The 15,281-nt window shown below is 34.6% G+C and overlaps 4 protein-coding genes across 5 annotated transcripts; 1 reads left to right on the forward strand and 3 right to left on the reverse strand.

Moving 5' to 3' along the window:
• Positions 1–1,965: 1,965 nt before the first annotated feature.
• LOC142546082 (tetraspanin-2-like) lies at positions 1,966–3,790 on the reverse strand. The gene is given in 4 exon segments (XM_075653586.1): positions 1,966–2,301; positions 2,303–2,536; positions 3,082–3,385; positions 3,387–3,790. Coding segments are annotated over 4 exon segments (807 nt in total). The 5' UTR covers positions 3,578–3,790; the 3' UTR covers positions 1,966–2,223.
• Positions 3,791–4,481: 691 nt separating this feature from the next.
• On the forward strand, positions 4,482–6,589 carry LOC142546084 (uncharacterized). The gene is made up of 2 exons (XM_075653588.1): positions 4,482–4,802; positions 4,976–6,589. Exons 1-2 carry the CDS (start codon positions 4,600–4,602, stop codon positions 5,361–5,363), a joined length of 591 nt encoding a protein of 196 aa, XP_075509703.1. The 5' UTR covers positions 4,482–4,599; the 3' UTR covers positions 5,364–6,589.
• LOC142546083 (1-aminocyclopropane-1-carboxylate oxidase 1-like) lies at positions 6,174–7,866 on the reverse strand. Its single transcript, XM_075653587.1, has 3 exons — positions 7,407–7,866; positions 7,103–7,326; positions 6,174–6,968 (listed from the first exon to the last, which is right to left on the reverse strand). Exons 1-3 carry the CDS (start codon positions 7,506–7,508, stop codon positions 6,365–6,367), a joined length of 930 nt encoding a protein of 309 aa, XP_075509702.1. The 5' UTR covers positions 7,509–7,866; the 3' UTR covers positions 6,174–6,364.
• A 5,742-nt stretch (positions 7,867–13,608) lies between these two features.
• Positions 13,609–15,045, reverse strand: LOC142546086 (transcription factor MYBS3-like). 2 transcript variants are annotated; one of them, XM_075653589.1, is made up of 3 exons: positions 14,559–15,045; positions 14,180–14,376; positions 13,609–14,074 (listed from the first exon to the last, which is right to left on the reverse strand). In XM_075653589.1, the coding sequence occupies exons 1-3, from the start codon at positions 14,860–14,862 to the stop codon at positions 13,793–13,795; spliced, it is 783 nt and encodes a 260-aa protein (XP_075509704.1). In that variant the 5' UTR covers positions 14,863–15,045; the 3' UTR covers positions 13,609–13,792. The 2 variants fall into 2 exon arrangements, with proteins under 2 accessions (XP_075509704.1, XP_075509705.1); XM_075653590.1 differs by having other exon boundaries at positions 13,921–14,074; positions 14,157–14,376.
• Between the last annotated feature and the right edge of the window lie 236 nt (positions 15,046–15,281).

Consider the following 15,281-nt stretch of genomic DNA (forward strand, 5'->3'; position numbering starts at 1 on the left):
TACGTAATTTCACTTCTATTTTTTTTTTATTATTATAGAAATTGCTCTGCTTTCTCAAACTCATTTTAAAAAAGACCTATAGTGGAACCCTCACTTTACCTGCCCTCGTGTTCGTATTAGGTCTGCCCAGTTGGATTTTATTCAAATTCCATTTGAATACCATTTCTACGGGTCTGTTCTTTCAATTACATAACAGATGCACGTGATTCGTTCGCCTAACAGGCTATTGAAACACACATGAAATATATTGAATGATGGAGTTCTTACTGCTTTACAGAAAGATTATACAACTCCGAGCTTCTAAATTGCGGAGTAGTTCAAACATTATGTCTCGGTCGCTTACTTTGCACAAAAATGTTGCATGTAGTTGTCAGCTAGAAAAGTATAGTAGTATCGACACATACTGATACACGCGTTGCATGAACATAATAGTTATATACATAAAATAATAATTTGTTATTAAAACAGAAGCGAAGTAAACATATATAAATATTTACAGAGATTCACAAGTTCAAAATTTTCTGCTGTTCTCTTTTACCACCTAAGAAAAAAAAGCCCACCAGACAATTTATAACATACGCCAGCTAAAAACAGATTAACTTGCCAAGTTGATTTCTCTTTTCCTTTTTTTTTGGACTTGACTTTATATATTTTTATGCCTATGTACCTTGATCTTACCAAACTGATAATTATTAGCTCATCTATCTGGTAAATAGGTGATTTATTCTCTTCATGCGCTGCATCAATTTTCTTAAAATAAATACCTAAAATTGTTCTATATATATGTTTATTTGCGATTTTAATATTGTGTTGTAAAATTTGAATTTTAGTCCACTAATTATTTTTTTCGCAATTTTGGTATTTTGCTCACGTGACACTAATATGACATCAATATGGTGATGTCCTAACGCAAACATAACAATCATATGTGCAGAGTTGCAACAACACTCTCATTTAAAAATTATTATAATTATAAAAAAATCAGAATACCTTCAATGTTATTACAAATGTTGAATGTATCATTTATATGCTAACCCAATATGATTTGACCCATTCTACAACGGAAGAAACAGTGTTTTAGAGTTTGATCATCGGGTGCATCAATATATGATTGAGTAGTGACTAGTGAGAGCTATATGAAATACACCTGGTACCTATTCCTTCCAAGGTTACTTCCTCTACAGAAAATGATTCGCCTGGTATGACATAGAATAATCATTCCATTCGTTTTCTTACATTGCAAGCTTTTTAACCGTTTTTGTGTCTTAGGTTAGTGTCGACTACCTTACAAAACTTCTAGACGTTTTCAAGGAGATGTCCCGGATCCTTAAACCAGGCGGACTTGCCGTTATCAGGTGAGAACAAATTGATTTTATGAGAGTATAAGCTGCATGAGAATGGCACTTGAGTAGCAATAAATTCTTGATGATATTGAGCTGAGTTTTATAGGGCTGTTATCGTTTGTTGTTTAAATATATCTTGTAATTTCAAATACATTTAACTTTCAACCTTCTCTTTCTAAATTCCATCTAAATTTGGGTATTATTCTTGCACCATAAGCTTCTCAAATCACTGTTTCTGGACAGGCAATCTCAATATGTACATCTACTGGAGATGCTGATCATGCAATGATAGTCGGTGCTTGTTTCCATTATGCCGGAGGTTTTGATTCGTTCATATTTTGGGCTCACTGATTCAAGAATATATACCGAGGACACTATGATCTGTTTACAATTGACATAGTTTCGATAGTCGTTACAATCATTTTGCTCATGTCAACAATGATCACATCATTTTAATATGCATATCTTTCAGACTCTGGATATATCTCCAAACCCTGGTCGAACAGCTCCAATGTACGTCATGTACTCGAGAAAACTAGCAACTGCCTGACTTTGTATACCAAATAATATTTGAGTAAGCTGGCTGTGAGTATACGTATACATCTACACATTAAATTTGCGATAGAGGATCAATTTTCGACTTCAATTGTAACCATGGAGAAGTGACTGCAACAACTTCTAAAGAATATGAACATGTGATGGAGGCTCCACCCTTACATTTTTCTTTTCCCTTTATGGTTTCCATTAAAGTTTTATACTTCACAGCACAAAACAAACTACAAGGAATACGTACAAAGCCCATAAAGAAAATGGGTACTGAAAAGCTACTAAAAAACACAAGCTCGAAAGACTGGAACTCTTTTTTTTGACGCATCTTTTATTAAACCCATCCCTGTTTGTATCGGCGAAAAAGTTCTTCGGTTTGAGCATTCTTGTATGCGCTGCAAGCTATGAGATAAAACCCAGATGAGAACCACCACTGTGATTATTAGTATAATGTTCACTTTCCTCCATTCATGTCTCAAGTTCCCTAGCAAACCAGCTTTGCAAGAATCACAGTTGTAGCACAATTGGCTGGGATCATTGTTCCAAATAGTGCAGTCGGCTGCTGCAGGCGCGTTCGATGGCCCAATCCACGTTATGGGGTTCGAGTATTGGAACCCGCAAACCATTGGAGGCTTACAGCACCCTGACTGTAGTGAGAAAGAAAATGCACAAGTTAAGTGTGTGGATCTACTTCTCTTGATTCAAATATAGCCCAATAATAGTTTCATTATTTAATAAGCTCTAAAGGGCGTTCAAGTTGGAGATCGAAGAATATGCACAAAACCAATATCCGTGGTAATTAACGTGAAATCAAGAAATATGCTGTAGGATTTACATTATTAGCGCACATCGGACACCTTTATGTCAAATGTAAAATCAAGAAACAAGAATGGTATCATAAATGGCAGCATGAAACTAAAAAATGCCAAAGAACAAACAAGATTACAGGCTGGATTTCGATATTATGATGAAAGTCTAATCTAATTAACAGGGACTGAAAAAAGGGGCTCCAATAAGAGAATGTGGCCAACAAAAAACAGAGAATTTTCTCTAAAGCGCAAACACAGACAACTATGGAGTACTTGAAAGCCTATATTTCAAATTTTCTTGTGGTTTAATCCTTAAAAAATTAATAGTCACAGATTTTGCATTTGAATATACTCCAAGAAAAATCAAGAACTTTTTTTTTTACCTCAATAGGAGAGAGATGGGCAGCGAAGAAATCAGCTGCAGAAACATATTTCTGGGCTAGCTTACGGCATGTTTGGTTATCCTCCAAACAAGCCCTTATCTTCCCCCAGTTATCGTTCCCCGTAACATGATCCCTCAGCCAAGACGAGAAGCCATCCAGCCTGTACTCTTGGAACCCCGCCCCGGGCACAGAGTACGCGCCGTCGGGGCGCGTGGCAACGAAAGCCAGCACAATCAGCACGAGAAGCACCACAATAAGTATAGCCATGCACACCAAGTACACGCCCAGAAGCCCCTTTCTTCCAGTACGCCCCCACGAACCCGGTGAGGGACACCAGCAAGAACGCGATCCCGATGAAGATCAGAGGCCACCGGAGCCAGTGGATGCACTCGTTGTCCGGCTTGGAGGCCAGCCATATGCCGGAGGCGATTATCGGGATCGAGCACATCAAGGCCACGAAGTTCAAGATTGCTGTTATGTTGTTGCTCAATGCCATGATTTCAGTTCAGACGGAGTGGGTTGGGACTTGGGATTGTTTGAAAAAGATTGAATCTTTCTTGTTTTGGGAGATTGTGTAATGCGGTGGCGGTGCGTGAGTGTGTGTTCTTCTGAATTCTGATATTCCCGACAAAGGTCGACGATTGGCAGGTTCAGAGTACACACTCAAGTCAAGTGTAACAAGAGGGGAAACGAGAATTACGCGACAAAAGTTTTTGACATAAAGATATGTCGTGAAATGAAAGTCAAATCTGAATATATAAAAATGATTTGTATAATATTATCAGATTAATAATAATAATTTTATTATTTAAATTTTGTTTGTTCTCAATCAAAGATTATTATATGTTGTAAATAAATTTATAGAGATATGAAACATTATAAAAAAAACATTATTATTTTGAGTTTTGATAGTATTACAATTTGTCGAGGTCTTAAGTGAAACTAATTTAGCCTTGAAATTTTTTAACCAGTGAGTGACACAATGGCGTTTTGTTGGGAAAATGGCTTCGTTAAGCCCTTTTTTGGGCTAAAAGGTGAAGTACTGACTTTTTTGCATACTATAGTTAATTGTTTTTAAGTTTCCAAGAAGAAACTAAAGCATCAAAATCAACCCAAAAAAAGTTCCGTTTCTAAGGTTTGCTAAATGTTTAAAATATAGCAGTGACTGCACGTATCATAAGTTGTGACAAGTTTATGTTACACTATCACCTCTAAAAAATCGATGTTATAGAAAATATAAATTTAGGATAATAGTATTAATAATGCGAATAAGATTTAAATTTTTTTCGTGTAATTTATATTATTTATTTTTTAAAAAAACTCATTTTTTGGGTGAAAATTTAGATTGATCAATTTGGTTATTAATCTGTCCTTTAATTTACCGTCGTGCAGAATCTAACGCAGAGGAGTTTTGTTTTGTTGAAAGCTGATTCTAGAGGAGTTTTGTTTTGTTGAAAGCTGATCTGCATACGCATCTTCTTTGTGCACGTTTTTTGGGAGCAAGGGGATACAAAGAGAATGGAGTGTTGGGTTCCATTTTTCGACTTTTCGATTTTCTTGAACTCCCCAGGCCCCGAGACTGAGACCTCAACATGGCTGCAGAAATCTTTCAACCCTTCATCAAACACTACTTCCATTTCCACTTCCTCTTTCATTTCCTTGCTTATGAAACCGGCAGAAGTTAATTTTTCTGTTTCTTCTACTCCAAATCGAGAGAAAAGGTATACCAACTTGGATTTTTGATGCTTTGCGAGTGTGTTGGGTGTAGATTTTGTGAAATTTCATCTTTTTCTTCTCTGTGTGTGTGTGTGTTGAAAGTGTCGTGAAATTTCATCTTTTTCTTTTGTGTGTGTGTGTGTGTTGAAAGTGTCGATTTTTTTTGGTTCATGAGCAGGGTCATGTGGATACAAACACTGCCTGATTTAGTTCAGGCCCGAGTACTGTTGTTTCTTGCATATGATTATCAGAGGTTGTGCAATAAGGACTTGTGTAGAATTGCCAGAATTATGTCGGTGGAGGGAAAATATCTTTATTTTTGGGTGAAGAAAGCTGAAGAAAAGCTTCTTGACTTGGTGTCTGTGTCTAATTATCGATGGCTTTCTGATTTGAATTTGGATTCTGAAGAAGAACATGTGGAAAACGAGTGTCAATCGGTGCCGGATTCGCTCAGGGAAAGAAAGAGAGATTTGGATGAGGTGGCGGAAGAGTTGATGTGGAGGGAATGGCCATTGATGAGCCTTTATATGCTATTTTTGAGAATGTGGCAAAATCGGTGTCGTTAGCGAAATAATCTCGGTCAAACCATTTTTTTGAAGTCTGCGGACCAAGGGAGTTAACAATCCTTTCTATGCTGAGCGAATTCACTAACTCGGAGAACAAGTTGATCAACTGAATCTTGAGTCAAGTGAACATTGAGATTCAAGTTGTTTTGAAATAAGCAACACAGAGATTCCGTCCACACGAGTTCATCACAAATTAAACATCGGTGATAAAGAAGGCATATGAACTTCAGGCCTTCTTCATAATTGCAAAGTAAGTTTTGGCGTGATGAGAAAACATGAGAAGGGCGCAGAGAAGTATTCATATTCACATTATAGGTTGGATTAAAGTGTGCACTTGCTGAATAAGTTAAAACCATTGAGAACGGGCTGCTGTGAACATCGGTTTCTGAAGGAGTGTCCAATGTTATAATTAACATCCGATAATCTCTTACCTAATTAAAAGGCTACTCTTTTGGTTTGGACTTTGGTCTTGAACATATGATCAAATAAAATCTCTCTTCAGTTTCATGTACATCTTGCCTGGGCTTTTTACTCTTCATCAACTAAGATATTTGCTGTTAGTTCATATTGAAATGAATCTGACGACGGCATTATTAAATGATTTTCATTTATTTTCCCCATTAGAATCTGTTCATAGTTGTTTTTTTTTGCTGTTCTACAGAATTGGTTATCTAATTTTTGCCCCTGACACCTCAAGGAGAAATACATCAGCAGTTCTGCAGACACTCAAATGTGAGATTAAGCATTGAAGCTGTTAAAAGAGCAGATCTTAAGGCACTTAAAGAGTTAAACATACTCAAACTTCACACCTTAAACACCCAAACATTGACTTTTTTAATGTTAAAGTTAAGGAAGCAGAATACAGCAGCTTCACTTGAACTTTGACTCACAAAAAGAAAAAAGAAAAAGAAAAAGAAAAAACAGGTAACTGAGAGAAAGAAAGACATAACACACACTGGGTGACATAACAATTACATAGAGGCATAGATCAAGAAGTTTGATCAGTTCTCTGTCGTAAGAACGGTTTGATGCCCATTGACCAAATCCTTCAGGGACTGAAACCGAAAACCCTTATCTCCAAACTTTGTTTTCATATAAAGATTCAGATAATCTTGGAAGCAGATGCGATTGGGAAGTAATAGCTTCGGTGCGGGAGAAATTATTGCATCTCCTGCGGGGTTGTAGAAGGTGGCAATGGAGAGCCGGTTACCATCCTTCATGGCCATAATGCGATGTGTAACACTCTTGTATACTCCATTGCTTAATATTTCGATCTGATCACCAATATTAACAAATATCTTATTCTGCTTGGAAGGTGGGATTTTCACCCATTTCCCATCTTTGAAGAACTCGAGGCCTGGGACTTGATCGTCTTGGAGCAAGAGAATGATACCCCCAGCATCTGAATGCTCTCGAAGGCCTCTAATAAGTTCAGGGCGTGGACATTGAGGGTATATTGCCACTTTTGTTCCCACAGAAGGACCTTGACTTCCTGAAAATGCCTCCATAATGTGATTCTTCTCTATTCCCAGGTTCTCACACATCAACTCTGAAAGCTTTTCTGCCAGCTTAATTAGCTGATCGATGTATTCTTCCATTGTTTTCCTGCATATACATTGCAATCATTTTCCATATGACACCCAAGATGGTAGTAAAGTTTAAATAAAGTTAGATGTTAGCTATCATATTTGTCCTTTGAAAGAATCTTGAATTTTCATTTGCTATTTTAAATGACTCGCCTGAGGTCTCTTGAGAGGCAGTTAAGCTCATGGATGTTAGAACTCGGGCGATGCCTTATGAAGAAGGTGCTTTCCCAATCTTTTTCCTTGATAAATCCATTGTTTTCCAATGTCTTCGCCATTTCCAGGCTCTCAAATTCGTCTTTCATGTTGTTTTTATAATGCAGATTCATCAAATGCTTCACTTTCTCCATGAGCTCTTTATCAACTCCATGGTTATCAACCTGCAGGTAGCAAACACTTTAATTTTGACAGAACATGCATGACTACTCAATCAAGATAATATCCATATAATTTTCATTACCATAAAGAAACCCCATTTCTCACAAGCCTCGTGGAGAAGTGTCATCGTTTCGCTTCTCTTCTCACTGTCGAGGTCGTTAAGGTCGATCACAGGGATATCCATCTCCTTCCTTTTTTGTTTATCAGAGAATGGATGTCTTCTTTTAACTATGATGCTGAATGAGTTAGATGTTCTAACTTGGAGGAATATATATAGGGCATAATGAATGAGTAGTAGGCATTTTTTATAGGTCGATATCTAAAGGTAATCCATGTAATCAGTGTACACATCTCGATGTAATGGAGAAACAAACAATTTTATATTAGAACAGTTGATTCTAAGGAATGGTAGTTAAAACCTTTCTGAAAGGAGAATTATTCGGGTGCATTGGGAAGATCAAAACAGTTAAAATAAGTCCATGTTCAGATCACCACCACCCCGCCATGTGATTTTCGTTTATTTGACTTGCAACCAAATCTGTTGTTTGCCTGCCACAGATCTTTGCTTATGGGATGTCTTTGCTTTCAGAAGTGGCATGCATAGAGTCCGGACGACATAAAGTACAGGTTTAAATCTTATTATTCGAAAAATTTAAGTCCCGTCTCCTAAAACACGCAGCGAAATGAGTCATAGTAGCAATAAAATGTGTTTGGACGAAATGAGTCTTACTATTGTTTGATTGGATGCTACCCTTTGACCTTAACACTCATCTGATTCCTTCCCACCATGCATATTTTTCCGTGTCAACAGGGATTATTATATTCTTTTTTATGAGTATTTTTTTACTGTATTTAATGGGTTCTTTCATTTTAATTTATGATTTTTGGAGAAACTAGGTGCAGTCTGCCGTTGAATGAGGTAGGGGGAAATGAATCCAGGTTATTTTTTCCCATGGGCGGTTTAGTGTTGAATTTTGCATTCTTTTATGTTTTTTATTTTGGCTCTGAAACCAACATTCTTAGTCAAATACCAGTGGATGGTATTTGATCTGACCCTTTACCCATAGGTTTTGTTTTGTTTTTTTTTTTTTTTGTTTGTTTGTTTTTTTAAATTTTGCTAGAACTAGGAGGCTTAGAGTAGTGATCATTTTCCTAAATGAGAAAATTTAAATCACCCACGATCTACTTTGAAATACCTCTTAAGACGATCTCGACTCTCACCCATTCACCTTATGCATACCGTTAAACCAATGATGATAGTCATAATACAATTCAAATATTTAAAATCATGCAAAGTTCTAGACAAATGTTTATGTGATTATACGTCTTCGGATTCTCCGAAGACATAATATAAAGTATGATAGGTAAATCAGGATACGAGATATCTGATATTCCATGAAACAAATGATATCAACTCTTTAGGAATTAATATTGCTTCGCTCCATAAACTAATAAGATATACTCAAGAACAAAGCATATATTCAAATATCATTTTCTTGGAAAAGAAGTGTGATTTTATTAGGATTTTTCTAGAAAAGCATATAAATGAGGATTAAGATCCATATTCTCAAATCTAATTAAGTAATCAAAATATAAGATCATGGTATTTAGTGCTTGCATTTAATCTAAAGCATAAAAGTAGTGGAGGAGACTATATCTGCTTGATAGTTTCGCAGAAGAAGAGTTGATTTCATTACAAAATATACAATTAATGACTTTTTTTTGATATATTAATGTAAAAAGTTGCTCCATTTATTCCCTGAAAGGAGATTCCTCAATCATCAGGATGTCAACATATCAATAGTCCATGTATCCCATGAAACAGCATACGATTCCTTTGTTCATATCGAGAATTATAAATATTGATACAATGATTTTCGTCGTTAAAAAGTTAAATGACGACTAGGCTCAGAGCATTTACAGTTTTATTGAATTGAGTTCTAACATTGTTTTCCGAATTTCAAAGGGCTGAAACACAGTTTGGAACGGCTCGGATCACTCCACATGAGTGATCCGGGCCCACCTCCCTGTAAAAAAAAAATAAAAAATTTGACTCGGAAAAATCCGAGCCGTTGGATCGATCCCTGCGGGCAGTCGGGATAGGGTCGACCGAACCCTGAAACACAAAGAAAACAGACGAGAGGAAATGCGACCAGAGATTTTCCCGATGAAACATCTTTGATGTTAAGGTGAAGACGGTGTAAAAAAGGAGAATTCTGAAAAAATAAAATTTGTTTAGTTGGATTTTTTTTTTAAGGCTCTCTTCATGTGGGCTTTGTATTGTCACACTCAAATAGAAAATTAAAACTCAAAACAATAAAAATATCATGAAATAACATTTTCTTTTCTACACAATTCATAATACGCTCCCAATATTAAAATATAGCATTACATAATTACGAATATGTAGTAAGTGAGACCATGATTATATTATCACCTGCCCAATTGCGTGCTATAACACAATTTAAAACTTGAAATAGCATTTGTGACGACCTACTCAAAACTTTGTTTATTTAATGTATAATTAGCGTCTTTGAACAGGTGTTGTGCATATTTGTACACTTGATTTTATTATTATTTTTTTAAAAAGAACTCTTATGAGATCGACTTACGAGTCAATTTTATGATACGAACCATAAAAAAATATTATTTTTATGTCTAAAATATTAATTTTCACTCTAGATATATACCAGTAGATTCTTCTCACGAATTTATTTAAATTCATGAGACCGTCTCACAAGATATCAACTCATAGATATATGTTTACTTTATTTTATGAATAGAGGTAGTGTGGTCATTTTAACGTTGATTTATTTGATGGATGAATGTTAGATTCGTGAGACCGTCTCATAGTATACCAACTCATAGATATACATTTAATTTATTTTATGAATAGAGGTAGCATGGTCATTTTAACATTGATTTGTCTGATGGAATGAAGGTTAGTATTGACATTTATGTTACGTTTTTGGATTGAAATATTTGAATTTGAGAAAGTATTTGAGATAATAATTTAAAATGATTTCATATCGAGATAAATTTGAAATTCATCAAAACGACTAAAAATAACTATTTGAGATTTGAAATATATTGTCAGGTGGATTTAACCAAATAAATTAATGTATTTAAAATTAATAACTTCAAATATATCAATCTAAATGCAAACTTAGAAACTAGTCATACCAAAAGTATATAATGTATAGTATAGATTTCATCTTGGACATAAAATTATAAAATTATAATGATAATGAATAAGATTCTAAACCATGAGTATGAATATATTCTAATTTATAATATTGAAGGATAAATTCTAATAAAATAAAATACAAAACATAGAATAGACGAGAAAGAAAATATGTGGATATAATTTAAAATGAAAGATAATAAAATATAAAAATATAAAACATAGAATGGCCCAGAAGAAGGTACACAATTTGTTTTTTTCCCATAATTAATAAATTGTCATTTTTTTTGTTGCTTTATATAATTATAAGAGAAAGTAACATGTATATCATGAAATATATTGAGGTGTGTCACCACACAAACCACAACAAATCTTATTTTTGTACATTTGTATTAGTTTTTTTTTTGTTGGAAAAATATATTTCATCTTCACATTAAGTATCTGAATTTATCATATCATAATTAACTCAAAAATTTTATTTAAAAATATCGAGTGATTAAAATACTACAGAAAATCATACAAACATATCTCGAGATACATCGTATGTACTCCTTTCACTTGTATTAATTATCTTAAAGAACATATTTATCATCGTCGAAAATTTAATTTTTTTCATAAACCTATAATTAAACAAGTAGAAAAAAAATACTGAAACTGAAACGGAAACAAAAAATTGACCGTAAATTATTGGTAGAAGAGGTTTCCTACGTTCATAATAATATTTTAAAAGAAAACCAATAATGGAGTAATGCGACATGAATAATTGTTGAGGTGTATATATAAAATAAATTATATTGAGGTGGTTGGTGGAGGAGGGGTAATACTGACATTTCATTATGTGCTGTGTCTCGAACGTCGTTATACTATAAAAAAAAAATAAACATAAATATATCGAAACATCGTTTTAGTTTCTGAAAAGTGCACAGATAATTTATTTACAAACATGGACCATTTTTAAAAAAAATGACGCATTTATTGGAATATTATTTTATAAAAGGCATCAAATATCAAATGGTAAATTGTATTCCATTGTCCTCTTGGTCGTGTTCGAAATCCAGTTATAATAAATCCTACGCTAACTAAAAAATCTCAAGTTTGATTAAAATTTAATTTATATCTATATGAAATGATTTAAATATTTCTTATATTTAAAAATTAAAAACATAAACAATTACCCAATCAAATTAAGTAAAAACAAAAGATACAATTTAAAAACAATTTAACAGTCGGTGCCTCGCAGCTCCGTACAACGAGCTGGAGCATGAATATCCATTACATGAGAAAATTAATTTCTTTTTTTTTTTTTCCACTGTCCATTTCTCGGAAAGCCATCAATTAATGAGATCTTCTAGTTTAATCCGTGGTCCTGTTTTTTTGATGGTCCAACTTTTAAATTTGACAGAACGAATAAATTTGACAGAAACCAAATTCCTTCACCAAAAGTCCAATAATTGTTTTATTCCTTAACGGAATACTATTTTCTCCCATTTTAATTTCATTATCAAAAAATATTATTTTAAAAAAATCCAGTTCCGTAATCGATACTGTCGTACAAATGAATTGTTGTTTTATTCACAAATGGAATATAAATTTTGTGACATTATATTATTAGTACTCATCATATATGTGATTTGTCGGGAGAAAATATTTATAGTCTGCCACAATCCACAAAGAAAAGGGAAATAAAAGTTTGATGCACATAATTATTGAGATTTATTACATTCACATATGTATTAATTTTATAAAATGTCGTACGAGTCTACGTGCATTGCCCGATTTAGATAATTTTATGCGGTAAATCGATATTTATAGTGTAAATAGCAGTCGCTGTGTGTGTGTGTGTGTATATATATATATATATATTGTAAAATCTATATACACAATTAATTGGATTTAGACAGTGGTCCATATTATTTGTCGTTGCATCCAAAATTATATCATACGCCCTTAATTTGTCTATTGCTTCGGGGGCATGCATGATTGAACTTGGTGTTTTTTATTCGAGGCAATATGGACAAAATTCCTCTAACCTGGTGGCATGCAATTTTGGACATCAATTTGTGTGATCCTTCTCGTTTGCTTGGTCTACCTTAGCCATCATAAATAAATAAATATATTTATTATTGGAACGAGCGATTGCTTTGCTAAAAATTATAAGTTGTGATAATAGTACAACTCAAAAATTTTGAATTGTATATCAGCTCAAGTACCACGGTTTGATGGCTCGCACTTATTGTATCACAACAATCTTCTTCCAGATAATCGCAATCATTGCAATCAATGATAATCGAACATGTAACATTGACTCTGATACCAATTTGTAGGACTCGGCGTTGTCGTTGTACAAAAATCATAGTTAATGATAATGATTTTAAACGGTAAAACAGTTCAAGTATCACGGTTCAATCGTTATATATCTCTACGGAGACAATTATTGGATCTCAACTTTTGTAAGAATATTATATATTTAACCTATAATTACAAAATCTCCTAGGGTTGGTGTATTTATGTGATCACGATGACATTTTTTTATAATAGGATGTAGACACTGTAACCGGCCAATACTATGTTATTCATGTTTTATTTGTTTAAAAAATCAAACTTCGAAGTTTCGATGTGTTTATCTTTTGATAGTACTGTTATTTTTCTAGTTTATAAAGGGTGGCAAGAGCTCAAATGACTTGAGCTCCAGCTCGAGTGACTCGGAGACAACCACAAAATAGTATTCAAACTCGAACTCTATCGAGTGGGATTTTTCGAGGTTGAGCGGGAAATTCTATTTAGAAAGAAGCCCTCAAATGTTTCAAATTTATAAGGATAAGATGTAAAATATTTCTAAAAAATTAAATTCTAAAACTCGAGGATGGAAGCTTTAAGACATCGATTCAAACTTATCAAATTTGAAACGAGCTTCGAGTGCCAAACTGCTTGTAGAGTCTCAGCATGGTTGCAACAAAGATTCTCGGAGTCACATTGTGGCCAAACTAATTCGAAGTCTTCATTCACGATGCTCGAACCCGAGATTTTGGCCAAGGCCAACGAGATCCTCATGACATTTGAGACTATATTAGTGGAGCAAATGCAATCAAACCAACCTTAATTAAGTATAAAGTAGTGGGGAAAATATAACTGCTTCAAAGGTTAAGGTTCAATCATTGGACTATAGCAACTAGAAAGGGAAAAAACCCCAACTACTTTTCCTGGTACTAAAGCACGTGTATTTCATTTTTTGAAAAACTATTCTTCCATTGATCATGCTGTAACAACAACATTCAAATGAAAAATCAAATAACCCGAATCGATTCTATTAAAAGCGATGAAGGCGAAGATTCGTTCTGCCCCATTGAAGTAGTTGGAGCTGAGCCTGAAAGTGAAAGCTGTAACTCAAGATGATCATCTGCATCAGGAGAGTTGAAGTTGAGAGATTCATAAGCCCAAATGACATTTTTTTGGGAGGCCATCTGAAATGGATTCACGCCTTCATGAAATTCTTGGCTCAATTTCGAAGAAGAAGTCTCCAAACAAGCATCATTTTCAGTTTGATGCACTAGATTGATGTCTCCAACCTACATCAATGTTATACTTCAATGCAATATTAGAACTAGTATGACAGAAGATGCAACACAAAGTAAGAAGACATATACATACGGGCTGTTTCGAGTTCGTTTTACCATATCGAAGAGGCTAGAGCGTCGTTTTTTCTTGTTGAGGCTGCCCTGTCGGAGAAAATACTTCTGAGCATGGCTTGCAACTTGAGTTGGAGTCCTAGTAGTCACAAAATTTCTTGAAATCCCTCTCCAATCTCCTTTCCCGAGCTTTTCGAGTCCGAGTAGGAACATGCGATGCTCCTCTTCTGTCCATGGAACTCCTAACAAACCAAAATCAATAACCAAACATCAATGAATCATGAAAGAGATCAGTTGAAAACGGCCATATAACGTGATTTGAACAATCACTACGATGATTGTTATTTGAAACTTTTCAAGTAACTTTGGGAAAACGACAAGTGTCTTCCTTCAGAATTGTTGATTTGTCCCGATGGTAGCCTACCTTTCTTTCTTTCGGGAGCTCGGTCTAACGGGCCATCAGATTGGTAGCCAGCGGATGTCTTATCGGAGTTTTCATTAATCGAAAACATGGACGAAGATAAGGAAGTTGAAGGAGATGGAGATAAGGGTGATGTGGAGGATAAGCAATCCAAACTAAGGCTTTTCTTGATGGGAATTGAAGAGGCGGAGGAGATGTCAATTTGGACACCAAAAAGCCTCACTCCACCAACAGGCACTTTGGAAGAAGTGTTGCAAGTTCTTGAATTGTGGCCAATATTCCCACAATGCGAGCATTTTCTGCCCATTTTCACTCAAAAAATCTCAAATCTTTTCGCATTCCAAGCACCGACAATGCTCGTAAAACGCGCTCTAGGTGTGTATTTGTGAGATAGAGAGGGAGGATACTACACTAGCTAGCTAGTATTAAGAACAATGTATGTCGAAGGATATTGTATGTGATATGATGTATATGGTGGCCGGTGGGTGGGGTTTATGAAAATGTATATGCACAATAAATTTAGATGATTGGATTGCCATTGTTTTATATTGGATATTTTAGACAACTTGGATCCTCTTTTATTGGTAAACAAAGTAAGAAATAATGTGTTATACTTCTTCCAATAAAAATAATAAAATTCATCCAATAAATTCCCATGTTTTTTTTCCGATCGGATAAATCATCAATGTTTAATTCAAGTCTTCATTCATTTTTAATCATTTTTTC

This window comes from Primulina tabacum, chromosome 5 (assembly GCF_025594145.1).
Source record: "Primulina tabacum isolate GXHZ01 chromosome 5, ASM2559414v2, whole genome shotgun sequence".
NCBI classification, from domain to species: domain Eukaryota; kingdom Viridiplantae; phylum Streptophyta; class Magnoliopsida; order Lamiales; family Gesneriaceae; genus Primulina; species Primulina tabacum.